We start from the raw sequence: 15636 nt of genomic DNA, 5'->3' as shown, positions 1-15636 counted from the left end.
GCGCTGTCCCTCAGCTCTTCAGCTCAAGGCTAGTGCTCTACCACTTGAGCCACAGCACACCACTTCTGGCTTTTTTCTTTTTGCTTATGTGGTGCTGAGGAATCGAACCCAGGGCCTCATGCATGCAAGGCAAGCGCTCTACCACTGAGCCACCTTCCCAGCTCCTACCACATCATTTTCATTTCTTGCCCTTCCCCACTCTGGATAATCCAGTCAAATAGAAACACTGACTGTCCTACTTTTTCATTTCTGGATTTGTGCCTGTTCTAGCAGCCCCCACCCCACCTTGCCACCTTGACAGTTAGCTTACTGTGTAGCACCACCCAGTCCTGGGACCTTCATGGAGTGGCCTTGGAATGCTCAGAAGGAAGACAAGCCTGATTGTGCAAGTATTCTCACATGCCTGCCTGAGCCACATTGAGCCGCACTTGCTGATGTTCACTGAGCAGAGAAAGACATGGCTACTGCAAATGAAGTGGATAGGCAACTGCATCTCTGATGGGGCAGCAGCATGCTCACAGTGAAGAGATGGGGAATACTCTCTTTTCTAGAAGCTTGCTGAACTTCCCATTTGCAGCTCCTACTTACCTTCTGCTCTCAATCAGAAATCACATCGTCTGGGATGATTTTTCCCAGAGCCAGAGAGAAAAATCCTTCCTCCTAACACCTGCCCACTCACTGCACTGAACCCTCTACTGTCCTAGTGAATGCATGAATGGATGTTTGGGCTAGATGTCCAGCTTGCACTCTTGAGTTTACTGACCATCACAATCCTATGTAACATCCAAAGGTCCAAGAAGAGGGGTATGCTGTAGGTTCTGTATCACTGCCTGATACCGAAGTTGAGCATTTCAAAATGTTAATGAAATGAACAAGCGCATGACATAAAAATAACAGTAATTTCCTTTAAAGAAGACTCATTGCTTTGTAAGAATCAAGAGACAAATCTTTAGGAAGAGCTGACAACACCAAGTGAAAAGAAACTGAAATGTCCTCAGAGTGGAGAAAATAAGGGGAAATTAGCCACAGAAACAACACTGTCATTTTTATTAGATTTATGATGCTGTTCTAAAGTCCAGCCTCTCCAGTGTAGTTTTTAACATCCTCTGAAAGCAGATAAGTGCTGATAGAAACATCACCTACTTGGTCTGTGTGGTCTAGCAGTGCAGGGCAGCATCTTGGAGAAAAGGGTTGTAAGGGGAGTGTATCTGAAGGCTACTAACCTCCTACTCACATTATCAATGTGTGTCTCACATACTATATATGTATATAACTTTTACAAAAATAATTTAACAATTTGCACAGTTCTATCAATTCACTAAAATTACACAGGCAGAATTTATGCTTCAATATAGCTATTTGTAACTTTGGATTAATGTAGTAATTTTATGCCTAAAATTAATTTACAATTACTAAGCAAAGGCCATAGAGCAACACAGAATCAGTACACTGTGATCCTCACAAAAACAGGACATGTGGCACTGTTATCCTTACAGTTATGCTACACATCCTCATTGGGTCATTTTCTTCTTTTTGATTAAACGCAAAAGCAAAATAGTGCATTAAAGTAATCCTGCACTCTTTACATTTCGCATATATACTAAGTGCCACAAGGGCACTGCTAGGCTGTGCTCATTGCTGCCTCCTCAAATGAGCTACCTAGCCAGCAGACCTCGAAGGAAAGCATGCTTTGTGCCAGGGAAGGGGAACCCTGTGCAGGCTAAGACTCACACAGTACCACAAGAGCAGACAGGAAAACACATCTTACAGGATATGTATAAAGTAATTTGCAATGACATTTCATGTACAGTTTAATTAGAATACATTTAAGATACAGTTACACGGAAAAACAAAAACAGATTCTAGGCGTTCTCCTGGAATATTCCAAGTCATCCTCAAAAATTAGTGTAATAAAGCTGACCACCAGGTGATTGAATAAACAAAATAAAATATAGTAATTTAAAAACAGATTCTTTGACTAGAAGTTACCACCAAAATACCTGGAAATCTGAGTTGAGATTATTTTTTATACTTGATATTAATAAGTAAAACCATTAAGTGTTTACACAGACTATGATGAAGGCAAGACCCCAGCCCCAAGGACAGGCAGAGGAGAATACAAAGAATGTTGTTCCACTACAGTGAGGATAGATGACCTGTTGAGTTCTGGTTTCCCTCATATACAAAGGCCATCTCCCCACAGCACAGCCTCAGGCAGTCCCTCTGCAGCATGAGCCAGGAGCTGAGAGTCCTTCAGATGCTGGTGTGACCTTTGCTCATTTGGCTGGAAGGGGGCCTCTCCCCAACACTCAGGTCTCCCCCTTCCGTCTCCCTTCCTTACCATCCCACAGGAAACAGTGCTGCCTCTACAGCCCACAAGGAAGCTGAAGATTTAGAAGAAGGAGGTATCTGATGAGAAGGCACCTGCGAGTCTGAAATCCTCTTTGGTGAGGACACTGTACATCCGCTGTGGCAGCGCCCTGGAGTAGGGAGCTGGGCGGGGCACAGAGGCACGCAGGATGAGCTCCCGGCCTGCAGGAGGGGGGAAGTCCGACACGGAGTTCTGCCTCCTTTCCTCTAGGCTGCCGGTTCTCTTCAGTTCCTCCTCTGGTGGAGCCATGGCTGCAGACTTGAACAGAATCAAATGCTAAATTCAACAGCAAGTCTAAGGCTAAACTCAGGTAATTTTGAAGGACAGATGAATAAACATGATAAATAGATTAAAATGTTCTACATTACTCTGTAATGCAGTCAGCTATGATTACTCAAAAAAAATGCAAGAAGCTTGAAACACTGCATGAGCCACTAGCTTGGAGAGAGAAGAGAGAATGATCACCAGGCAATCTGCTTTGAAAAGTGAGGACCACATCTGAACATCTAATGGAAACAGACCATGAAGCTGTACTGGTTTCCATGCTTCTTCAAGTACTGACTCAAATTCAAATTGGATATCCTAATCCAGTAAGAAGCTATTTCTTTCCAGAGCCTGGAAAGATAATTTTTATCTCAACTCATTCAGTCAATTCTTAAAATTCACTTGCCAAATTAAAACAAAGACACTGGACAGCTAATGTGATAAGATAGAGATACAGATAGCAATGGCAACAAAAAAGTTCTCAAAAAGGCATCAAGTCCCTCCCCACCTCCCACCCCCCATTATAATTACACAAAATAGGACACGTTCTGGTTATCTAAGCTACTCGGGACACTGAGATCCAAAAGATCTTAGTTCAAAAGCCAGCCTGGGCAGAAAGTCTGAAAGACACCACTTCCAAAATAACCAGCAAAAGCCAGTGGTTTGTGACATAGCTCAAATGCACAGCACTAGTGGAGCAAGCAAGCTTAGCAAGCGTGAGGCCCTAGTTCAAATTTCAGTATCCACTCCCCCCCCCCCATTTAGTTAGAGCCTTCATTCTTAATTCTGATTACTATACTTCTTTTTTAATACCACTGCTTTGGGGGGGAAAAAAGTTCTAGCAATGGAAACATGAGCTCATGTTAAGTTAAACATCAGCAGGAAAATATGCCAGACCCAGACTATTAAAGAGGTTAGTTTGAAAGATCTTATGAAGTTAGAAAATGGGAAAGAACAAGGAACCATGAGGGACAAAGGCTATTTTGTTACCTCATCAGAAGATTCAGTCAGCTTTGGGAAAGGGTGAGAAAAGAAACAGTGATGAAAGGGAAACAAGCAAGATGGTTTAAAAAGAGCTGGACAGATTCCAGGATTATTTGACAGCATGCACTACATTAAGAACATGATTCTACCAAAAGAAAACTTAAGATGCACAAAGTCACATCATATACAACACACCTGGCCAGCAAACAGAGCAAATACATCTCACTACTCATGCATCATCTGATGGTTCAACAGGTGACATACAGGGTGTCATTTGATGAGGAAATGATTGAACAAAAACCTAGATCTTTTTCTGCAGAACTATTTCTAAAAAAGTACTCATGGCTTGAAAAACAGTATTCAGCAAGATCAACTCAAAATCTAGTCTTTCTTTTACTGAACTCCACTTAAATATAACAAAGGCATATTGCTATCAAGTTAAAATTTTCTTTAAAGTTAGAAATTGTTATAATGTAAGGTAATACATGCTATTAAAATTCTCTATGAGGGCTGGGATGTAGCTCAGTGGCAAAACGCTTGCCTAGCAAGTGCAACGTCCTGGGTTCGATCCCCAGTACCAAAAAAAAAAAAAAAAGAAAAGACAAAAAAAAAGTTAAAATTCTCTATGAAAAATGTTAAAATCTGTGAATAAAATAGATAAAAATGTCATAAATTATAAAAAGTTAGATAAGTGAACTTGAAGTTTACTGTGACCACATATTTAAGAGCAGTTTGTAGCTGTACCATATAGGTTTGTTATATGGAGTACACAGTTTACAGACTACGTACAATCATTCATTCACTACAAAATCTGAAAGTTTACACTTTAAATACTGAAGAAGTTAAATCATTTCAAAAAGTATGAGGTCTGAAAGCTTAAAATCATTTAAAAATTATATGGTATGAATCTACAATTTCATTGCTGGTTAAAAAAGGTTAGCTATATGCTAAAAAGATATACAAAAAGATATACTATTGGATACTGAAAGGTATCTTCAGTGGAAAACAAAAATAAAGCCATCTTATTTTGGTGAAATATATCTTTAATTACTAGGTACTAGTAATTAACAGTGATAATTGTTAGATACTACAACAGTGATTATTTTTATTTTTCTACCTGCATATGGTTGAAGTGAGGTGGCTGTTTCTGTAACTCAAACAAGTAATACTTATAGGGATGGGGAGAAATGTGATGAAAGGGATGACACAGATCAAGATGCATTGTATTCATATACTACTTTGTTGAATGGCAAATCCTTTGTACAACTAAAGATAAAAGAAATAAATAACATCCAGCACTAGAAGCATTTTCTAAAGAATTTTCTAGAAAAATGATCAAAGGGAAAGATTTTGTGATCTAAGGCAAGTTTATCTATGTGTGAATGATAAACAAAATGTGATTGCAGCCTCTGCACAAAAGCTAGAAGACATTACAGGACGTAAAAACAAACTCCATTCCTGCTTTCATGCTAGAGACAAAACCAAAAAAATGAAAGCAAACATTTGTTTCCTGAAAGTCTAATTTATAAGGAAATAAAATAACTGGTCTTTAATTTGAAATTCTGGAAAGTCAGGGAGATACTCCATAAATAAACTGGCTTTTAGTTTGTACTTCAAGTATATTTTAACATATTTTTGAGTGTCTAAGTAGACGCATTCCAACTCAATAGGTACAAAATTGTTATGCTATGTGTAAACCAAGAAAAATTCTATTTGGTTCTAAAAATTACATTGTTAATACTAAACTGCTATAGAGTGCTTTCCTAGCATACGAGTAACCCCAGGTTCAATCCCCAGTATTACAAGAAGAAAAATACATGAATATAAACACCACAAATGAAACCCCTCTATAATTAATTTGTGCTAATAATTTTTCTTAATGGAACACTGTTCTAATTTCTAATGTCACCCCAGTTCCAAGTAGAAGAACCTATATTTAGTGAATATAACACTTTTACCAGAATCTATATTAACCGTGCCCTGATGAGAATCATCTATAGGATACTAGCACCTCTTAACTATAATTTTGAAACTCTTACGTTCATTAGCAGAGATAATGATGATAATTTTCCAAACTGGGCTTTCTTTCTGTACCTAAGTCTGTCTCTAATGTCCTAAAAATCTGTACAAAGTTAAGTCTCTTAACCATTTTAAAGCTACTTGGATTCACAATCTGTAATGTAAATCCATTTTGAAGTATGCTGGGTTTACAGATAGCAAAACCGAACTCTACACTGATTTGAAAACATTTTTTTCACAGCACAGCTCTGGCCATTGCTAACAAGCCCTTGCCAATTTTTGAATGTATTTGAGACCCTTCTAATCCTGAAACTTAGATTCTATGATGTACTTATTATTTTACTTAAATATGCTGCAAAGCCAATGGATTTCAAAGTCACAGAGTCAGTTACTTCACTGTACAAACCCAATGCCCAGACATCTCAGCAGCTGTGGGTATAATCAGCCATGTGTGGAACTCAAAACCACATTTTCCTGAGCAAATCTGTTGTGATGCTGATAGTTAAGGAATCTCACATACCCTCTGAGCATTAACAAACAACTTGTGAATGATCCTGCCAGCATGTCCTCTTCCTGCCCCGGTGACTAACACTTCAGGCTGCTCCAATAGGCAGCTCACAAACCTAGGAGAGAAGAACAGTGTAAGTATGGCAAGCCAGCTGCTGCCCAGGCCACCTATGCACATGTCTACATGACAAATCCTACCATTGACACTGGCAAAACTTACCAATGCTGGAATGGAAATATTATAGGATATGATATTCTAATTTGATTACAATCAACTTCACTTTTTAAAAAAATTTGTCAGTGTAAGAAATACACATTTTTTCATACTAGAAGTTTAGAAAACAAAAGATCAAAAAGTGTTTTTGGAACAATAGAAATCAATTTTATCCAGAAGAGCTATGTCTATATGATTTAAAAGATGTATATGTGTTTTAAATACATGCTTTGCTGGGAAAAGTCACAATTATAAGCTGTGCCATTGTGTGCCCGAAATACTGTACTTTCAAGCATGTCACAAATAGTATATGGTGGGAGAAGGAGTCAAAGGCACAGAGCCAGCAAGCTACTCCACTTGCTTACTAATTTACACTGCTATCTTAGAAGCAATTCCCTTGATTACAGAGTATTATTCTTATTTAAAAGGAAGGATGGGACAAAAGATCCAGTATTAAAATAAGAATTTCTCAAGAGCTATAACCAATGCTTTGTCATATATTATTTATCATTAATAATGACTTTTCGTCTAGAAAAGCTGAGGAAAAAATTTTAAATTGTGACGAATTTATGCTGCTAAGTCAGTTTCGAAACACTTTCTCACATATTAAAGAAATGCTGCCCTTTTGAGTAATGGGGACAAACTAGAAATGGAGGTGTGTCTCAAGTAGTAAAACAGCAACCTTATGTAAATACATGTGCACACAGTTAAGTAAGATAGGCAAAAATGGCCATAGACTCTACTGGTACTGCTTGCCTCACTGGAAGAAGCCACTGGTCACTTCCAAATCATACTTGCCAAGTACATAGAATGTGTACTTTTGCTATCACATTTTTTTTTTGTCAGTACTGGGGCTTGAACTCTGAGCCTAGGCGCAGTCCCTAAGCTCTTCAGCTCAAGGCAAGTGCGCTACTTCCAGCTTTCTGGTGGTTAATTGGAGAAAAGAGTGTCAAAGACTCTGTCACAGGCTGGCTTTGAACCTGAGTGGCTAGGATTATAGGCGTGAGACACTGGTGCCCAACTTAATCACCAATGTTTTAAATAAATACTTAAATAAATATGATCAGATATGTAGTTTCCGTACACCTTGTGCTGTGGAACAAGGAACAGTGAAAGCAGGCAGCCCAGTGAGGGCCCTGCGAACACTGGAGGAAACAACTCCTCCCTAGGACACCTCAGGCATCTAAGAGCACAGCACCTAGTAAAACAGGCTACTAGAGTTTCTGAAAGTAAGAACAATGGAAATACCTAGCAGAAAGTCATTAAATCCTAAGACAAATCAGTATTTTTCTGTCTTTGGTCAAATAACATGATTAAATCACAAAGAGTCTAAATATTCTATTCCAATTTTTATTTTTTAAAGACACTGGTGGCTTTTCTATTGCCAACAAAACTGGAGAAGCTAAGTAGCAATTACCTTTCAAGATCATCCTTTTCTTCTTCTTGTTCACATTTCTCAGTTCCAAACTTGGCTTTCAGAGACCGGGCTCTAGCAATTATAGCTTCCACATTAGTAATTTGATGGATGATCTCCTAGCAGTGGAAAAGGGGGAGGAATACATAAAGAGACTATGAAGAAGAAAAAAAAAAACTTTAAAAACAGATCTTTGCCAAAGATTCTGACAGTACATCAAACTTACTTCCAATTTCTTGTCTTCTGGATTGGGAAAGTGCAAAACTTTACTGGAATGGGATATGATTTGCTTTATAATCTTCTTCACAGAAGAAATACTCTCCAGACTTTCTATTTTTAAAAGAATCAAAGCAATCATTAAGTAAATTAAGGGAAATATATTTTCATTTGGGAAATGAACTAATGAAATAAGACATTTATTTACCTTCTTCCTTTACCTTGAGAACAGCTGCATGAATCACACAAGGTAGAAGATGCCGAGCAAGGTCTGCAGGTTTCTGGACTGCCAGATAGTGCAGCACCTGAAGGAGGCACACATTACACGATGATCACTGCTGGTATAAAGAATAAAGAAGCCACTTTGCAATGTACAAAATTCCTCACCTCAGCTCACCGTGCTTTTCTCTTTCTATCTAGCTGTGCTCACCTGGAGAAGCAGCTGCCATTAACTAAGGTAAGAATGATATAAGAATGAACATTTTAGGGGCTGGGAAGGTGGCTCAGTGGTAGAGCGCTTGCCTTGCATGCATGAGGCCCTGGGTTCGATTCCTCAGCACCACATAAGCGAAAAGAAAAAAGCCAGAAATGGCGCTGTGGCTCAAGTGGTAGAGCACTAGCCTTGAGCTGAAGAGCTGAGGGACAGCGCCGAGGCCCAGAGTTCAGGCTCCAGGACCGGACCAAAAAAAAAAAAAGAATGAACATTTTAGCCAGGCGCTAGTAGCTCACACCTGTAATCCTAGCTACTTAGGAGGCTGAGACTGAGGATCAAGGTTCAAAGCCAGCCCATGCAGGAAAGTTCATGAGACTCCTATCTCCAATTAACCACCAGAAAACAGTGACACTGTGGCTCAAGTGGTAGCGCACTTGACTTGCACTGAAGAGCTGAAGGACAGTACCCAGGCCCAGAGTTCAAGCCTCATGACTGCCAAAAAAAAAAAAAAAAAGGATATACTGTAAACCTAATACTCAACAGATTTCAAAAATAAAGACACAAGTGATACAGCAATTCTCCTGAAATCCTTTTCTACAGGATGCTTACTTTTCCCTCTTCTTTTCTTTTCCTTTAAAGGGTATTGATCCCATTACGTAGTCATTACATAGTCATGCACTGCTTGACTGATGATATTGGGATATTCTAAGAAATCTGACAATGTCATTGCATGTAAACATTAAAACCTAAATGGTATGTCAAACACTGGACATATCCTCTTCATGCAATAAGAAAACTTTGTAAGCAGGAGCTATGAGAAAGACAACAGTGTGACACAGTTCTTTTACAATAACCTTTTTCTATAAGCAGAAATATGCTCTAAAATAATGATTCAAAGTATACTAAACATATATACAACAGTTGTCTATTATCATAATCAAGTATTATATAGTATAGCTCTGTGTGTGAATGTTACCCTTTTATACAACAGGCAGAATAGGTTTTACACAAGTATCAACATAATGAATGCCTTGCACTACAATGTTCTAATGGTTGCACCATCACGAGGTAATAGGAACTTTTCAGCCCCTTTTAAGCTTATGGAACCTCTTGGGCACATATGGTCCACTGATGACTGAAACATCACTAAGCAGTCAGGACTATATTAGATTATCTCCATGCTCACTTCTAGTTCAATAATATTTAATCCCCTCAGCAAGTGCTGTGAGCTACCAAGCCCCACTGGTACTTGGTGTTTGGCTCTCCTCACTCTAGTGACTATGCTTTAATACTATATCTCTTGGTCCCCTTTCTCAAGAATCCTCAAGCATACCTGCTACATATATGAGCTTACAGCAGTGGGAAATCCAACGGGTTTTTGCTTCTCTACTTAATACTGTTATTTTGAAAGTTATCTCTATCTCCTCATAATGCTGAGGTAATTACTGATTTCAAGGAGAATAAAGAGGGTATGAGGGTGGACAAAATAACCTGGTAACAGGAAGGCATTACTAGACTCCAGAACTGCAAATATCTTGACATCTGCAAAGCAGTCTCCTCCATGGATAAGCTATAATTTATTGAGCCCTCATCTGTGGAAATTTTGGCTGTTCCTCTTTTCACCAAAGAACATCGGTGGACATCGTTCATATACATAGATCTTTGTGTATTTCTCATTATTTCCTTAATAAGATGTTTGGGTAGAACTGCTAGGCGAAAAGACATGTCCCTTTATTAATACTTCTGATACATACTCTGAGACAATACAGTAGGGGTAAGCATTCTTGCGGACTTAAATGTCTATTTCCAACCAGTTCTTAAATTTTTAAATGTAAATTCTTCATGTATAAGAGTCTCACTGAATTTCAATGCTTTGCTTGTCAACTGTGTCCAAAATTCTCAAACCTATGATAATGAATTTCTAGTTTTCAAGAAGAATTAGCATTCTAGTATTAATATCCCAAACCTCCATTACCTTTTCAGCTTCTCGGGTATCATCAAAAAGCCTCCTTTGCCTCCTAGCAGGAACTGGTTTAGCTGTTTCCCAGGCTTCTACCCACATGTTGCTTGGGATCTTCATCCGGGCACTCAATTCTCCTTTTAGAACTACATTGCCTTTTTCATCAGTCACCTCCTCTTCAATGTAATCCCGGGGTGAGTACCACCTCACAAAATCTTCCAGAAAGCAACCTGGGTTAGCTGCCTAAAGGAAAATAATACATTTGGTGAAAACAAATTAAAAGTCAACATTTGACATTTACTGCTAAGGCTGTTTGCAGAATCAAACTTTGATTTTCAATAACAAAACTATCTTTAAGCTAGGTGCTAGTGGCTAGAACCTGTAATCCAGCTGCTCAAGGAGGCTGAGAGCTGAGGATCCAGGTTCAAAACCAGCCCAGGGGGAAGGTGGCTCAGTGGTAGAGCGCTTGCCTTGCATGCATGAGGCCCTGGGTTCACTTCCTCAGCACCACATAAGCAAAAAGAAAAAAGCCAGAAGTGGCACTGTGGCTCAAGTGGTAGAGCGCTAGCCTTGAGCTGAAGAGCTGAGGGACTGCACCCAGGCCCAGAATTCAGGCTCCACAACTGGAGGACCCCCCCCCAAAAAAAAAAACAGTCGAGGAAGACAATTCAGAGGAATTTATCTCTAATCAGTAAAAAGCTTACACTGGCAGAGCATAAAAGAAAATGTCTCAATACACACAGCAGAAATAGATCAATCTTGAATTTCCAACTATTAATAGTTGTTTTTTTTTTGATACTTAAGAAACAGCTGTGACTCTGTTCTTTGAGGGATGGAGGTGGAGTGTTGTAACTATTACTGCAATCCAATACTTAAAGAAAAGACATATAATGGCTTTCATATTGCTATATAGAGTAACTTTCACGGTTTCATCCCAGAATACCTCAAAGTAGACCTTAGAGCTCTGAAAGTGTGACCCACCTTAAAAGACTCCATATCTGAGAGCAGACAGGCACTCTGCATGCGTGCTCGGAGGTGAGCCCCTTCTGCTGATGTACCTAATTTAGCTAAGACCTCAGACTGCTCCTCTAGCAGATCTTCTGTCATAGGTGCTGGTTCCTGTGAAGTAAAAGCGAACAAAGAACAATCCTTTTTAGACAAAGCAAAACTATAAAAATAGAACAAAGTCAGCAATCATTTCTGCTCTTAAAGCACAAAATAAGTATTTGAAAGAATTCAGAGAAATTTTTCAGAATCTACCTTTACAAAGTAACAAATTAAGAACACACATGACTCTCAGGTCTCTTTCTCTTAATGGACAAATGTACCATGTTTCCCTTGACAAAGACTGAGAGCTAACAGATAGGAATTGGTTCTAGTACACATTTTCCTGCCCATTTAATGGTATAGAAGTGAAGTCTTAATTTTTATTAATACATATCATCATTGGTTGCAGAAAGATTTAACATAATTAACAGAAATGGTTCCATATAGAAAAAATGGGAGGAAACTTCTCAACAGTGATTATGTCTCTGGTTATGGAATTAAGAGATTTATTTTTATGTTTTCTTTGCTCTGCAATGAATGGACAATACTTGTAACTATACAACAAGTAACAATATTCTCACATGGACTCACAGGCTGCAAATGGTTAGTGAGGTGGTATACTGGTGAAGGGTTTGGCTATCAATGACAATATGTCTGTTTTTGAATCCCAGCTCTATGATCTTGGAATTTAATCACTCAACATTTCAGATACTCATTATAAAGACTAAATCCTGGCACACATTCAATAAAAACTAGCCATTGCAAACAAAACATTTAGATTATATTAAAGCATCATATTATACTTTCTCTTTGGCTAAGTTAAAATGTTTAGTCAAGACGAGGCAGGGCAACAAGTTGGATTAGAAGTGCTAAACCATTTTTGCTCTATGAAAACAATCCAGGTAACACAGGAGAGACTATATTCTAGAGAGAAAGGAAGGGTGTCAGGATTAAGGAAACAGGAGGCAGTACAGTAGAAAAGCAGAGAAACAGAGGAAACTGAAAAAAGTAGCAAACAATTCCAAGCCAGATCCCTAGCTCTCTTGAGGAAGTGTTCTGAGGACACCATCATAAGGTAAGTCAGATGATTCTAGTAACTAATAACTCTAGTTGCAGGATAAGCCTACACTCCCACAAAATTTAAGTCCCCAGAGCAAGGATTTGGTGAGGCAGTGACTACTCTGGGGTAGAAGGGTGGCCTCAGTAAACAAAGTATTTCAATTGCTCCCCTCATCTCAAAGCTATAGCAAGTTGCTATTGTTGGAAACCTATTGTTTGAGACTGAACTACTCTGAAGACTTGAAAACAAACAGCACAGTTCAGGGAGTTGTTCACATCCTGACACAGTGTATGTGTAGAAGACAGCTATAAGAGGTGGTCATGGCCAGGGAGAAGGTCTAATGTAGTCCTTCAGAGAAGTTCCAGAAACTTGGAACTCTGGCAGTGAGGACACAGTAGTTAGAGGCCCTTTACTTCCTAGCAAGAAGTCTTATCATCTGAGGGTTAAAGCAGAAGCATGTCTCTGGCTGTTATAATTTTTGGCCTCCAGGGCCTGTCATCCAGACTACATGTAGTGGTGGCTGCTAGTTGGGTCTGAACATTCTGCATCCAGATCCTCTGAATCACTTGAGAACCACCACCTCCTCATACCTATGTGATGGTAAACTGCTCGATGAGGTCAGAAAACCTTGTGGCCCAACTCTGGGAACCTCATGCCAGCATGTGTTTGTTTCTAGGCAGGCCCAAGAGCCCAAAGACTAGAACTTCTGAATGTGTCTTCCACAGCCTCCTGCCTACACAGGTAGGTGAACTGCTAGGCAAAGCCTCAAAGTCCTGAAACCTGTCTTTGTGAACTACATTCCAGATGCTTGCTGTCCTTGAATTCAAACCTCTGAAACAAAAGCCTTCCATAGCTACCTCTTCCCCATAGTAGAGGAATGCTGGATGGGAGTCCGTAAGCACTGAGATCAATCAGCAGGCAGAAGCACCTAGGTCTCTCTATTCTCCCTTAGGCAGTGCAGAACTCAGTGCTGTTTTCTTTCCCTCTCTTGACAAATTTAGGGGATAGCCCTAGGCTTGGATACTTGATGCAGCCAGTAACGTAAACTGGGGGTCTTATAGAACAAGTAGAAACTTGCTGGGCCCAGAGGATTTTAAAGCTCCCTGTGACCAGCATTGCCTCCCAGTAAACCAAGGAAAGCATCAATAGTGAAAGCAGTCCAGAAGTGTACAACCAACTCTTCTACAGGAGCCTCCAATCAGACTTATGTAACTGTAAGACCTCTGTACATCACCTTTATAATAATAATAATAAATCTGAGCCAGGCGCCAGTGGCTCATGCCTGTAATCCTAGCTGCTCAGGAGGCTGAGATCTGAGGACTATGGTTCAAAGCCAACCTGGGGAAGGAAAGTCCGTGAGACTCTTATCTTCAATTAACCAGTAGAAAACCAGATGTGGTGCTGTGGCTCAAGTGGTAGAGAGCTTGCCTTGAGCTGAAAAGCTCACGGACAGGGCCCAGGCCCTGAGTTTAAGCCCGAGGACCAACCAAAAGCAAAAAAGAGAGACTCCAGATAGTTTTCCTTGATCTGAGCAGATCTGGCAAAGTGAGTTTAAAAAAAAAAAAAAGACATCACATGTATCGCTTACAAAGATAACAGGCTTGGAGTGAAAAAAAAGTAGTTATATTCCTATCTGACAAAGCGAACTGTAAATCACAATTGGTGAGAAGAGACATTTTTGTTTTGTGTGTAGGTTTATTTTTTTCCTTCACATTAAAAACAGAAATAATCCATGAGGAAGCTTTAACAAATGTAACAAACATTCACCTCTTTTTCATAAAGTAAACAGTACTGAACATAAAAACACAGACAGACCCTAAGTACAGTAATGGTAGGTGACCTTAATGCCCCACTCTCAGGAAAGGCCAGCCAGATGAAATCAACAAGAAAACTTCAGAATTAAAACACTAGAGCAAATGGACTTATATGACATCTACAGAACATTCTACCCAACAGGAGAGTACATATTATTTATTCTCAGCAGCCCATGGAACTTTCTCCAAAACATATAATAACTTAGGACATTATGCAAGTTTTAACATAAAAAAGTGGAATAATTTCCTGTAACATCAAATCACAGTGGAATAAAACTAGAAATCACTAACAAGAGAAGCTAAAGGAAAATATCCATATAAATGGAAACTAAGCAATTCACTATTAAATGATCAGTGGATCACTGAAGAAATAAGGAGAGAAATTAAAAATGCCTAGAATCAAATAAAAATGAAAAACACAACAACCTTTGAGACATAGCAAAGGTAATTCCAAAGGAAAGTTTATTACTAGAAGTACCATCATTAGAAATCTAGAATGCTGAGATGTAACCAAACAATATATCCCAAGCTCTTAGGAAAACATTAAGTCAAACCAAAATCAGCAGATGGAAGAAATACTATTAAGAACAGGACAGAAATTAACACATGGAGACTAAAACCACGATATAAAGAACCAATGAGGCTGGATGACACGGGCAGCAGGATGACCAACAGCTGTCCTCATGTCCTCATAGCTACAGCACAAGGAAAAGAAGGAACTCTGCTCAGGGTTCAGTGCTCTTTCATTTCCACTTGACCAAACATTCCATGATCCATTGCTCAGCATCCCCCAAACTTCAAAGTACTTATTGAGCTCTCTCTCTGTTCTTTTCTAGCTCTCCCTGCTCTCTCTGCTCTTGGCTCTCTCTCTCTCTTCTGTCTCTCTGCTCTCTCTCTCTCTCTGCTCTTTTCTAGCTCTTTCCTCTCTCTTTCCTCTCTTTCCTAGCTCTCTCTCATTTCCAGGCCTTTCCCAGCCAACCTTGCCTGGAAGAAAAAAAAATAGAACAAAGAAAATACTTATTGATTTCAGAATTATGGACCTAACAACCTCCAAAAAAATGTATGCAGATTTCAAATCTTAATCTTTTTTTTTATTGTGAAAATACTGTACAGAGGGGTTACATGGGCAAGATAATGAGTACATTTCTTATCAAGCATTGTAGCCTCCTCCTTTTGTTTCCCCTTCCCATCCACCCCACCCCATTCCCCTTCCCGTCCCCCGCCCTCCCCCCCCACCCTGCCACCAAAGTTGTAAAGTTCGTTTTCGATATAACAACTTGTACATCTCATTGTTGCAATGGGTCCACCTGTATCCCTATTTAAACGATTTGTT

At 39.3% G+C, this 15636-nt stretch overlaps 1 protein-coding gene across 1 annotated transcript in view; it reads right to left on the bottom strand.

The window, feature by feature from the left end:
- Nucleotides 1-1024: 1024 nt before the first annotated feature.
- Nucleotides 1025-15636, bottom strand: part of Rab3gap1 (RAB3 GTPase activating protein subunit 1 (catalytic)) — a 75225-nt gene continuing 60613 nt past the window's right edge. The window contains exons 18-24 of the mRNA XM_013030820.1: nt 11364-11501; nt 10398-10625; nt 8198-8294; nt 8000-8103; nt 7777-7892; nt 6159-6261; nt 1025-2629 (exon numbers count right to left, since the gene is read on the bottom strand). Of these exons, the coding sequence (XP_012886274.1) occupies nt 2393-2629; nt 6159-6261; nt 7777-7892; nt 8000-8103; nt 8198-8294; nt 10398-10625; nt 11364-11501 (1023 nt within the window). The 3' untranslated portion in view covers nt 1025-2392. The remainder of the gene's footprint in view (nt 2630-6158; nt 6262-7776; nt 7893-7999; nt 8104-8197; nt 8295-10397; nt 10626-11363; nt 11502-15636) is intronic.

Source organism: Dipodomys ordii, unplaced genomic scaffold, assembly GCF_000151885.1.
Source record: "Dipodomys ordii isolate 6190 unplaced genomic scaffold, Dord_2.0 Scaffold133, whole genome shotgun sequence".
Taxonomy (NCBI): Eukaryota; Metazoa; Chordata; class Mammalia; order Rodentia; family Heteromyidae; genus Dipodomys; species Dipodomys ordii.
This window is presented reverse-complemented; position numbering and strand designations above follow the sequence as displayed.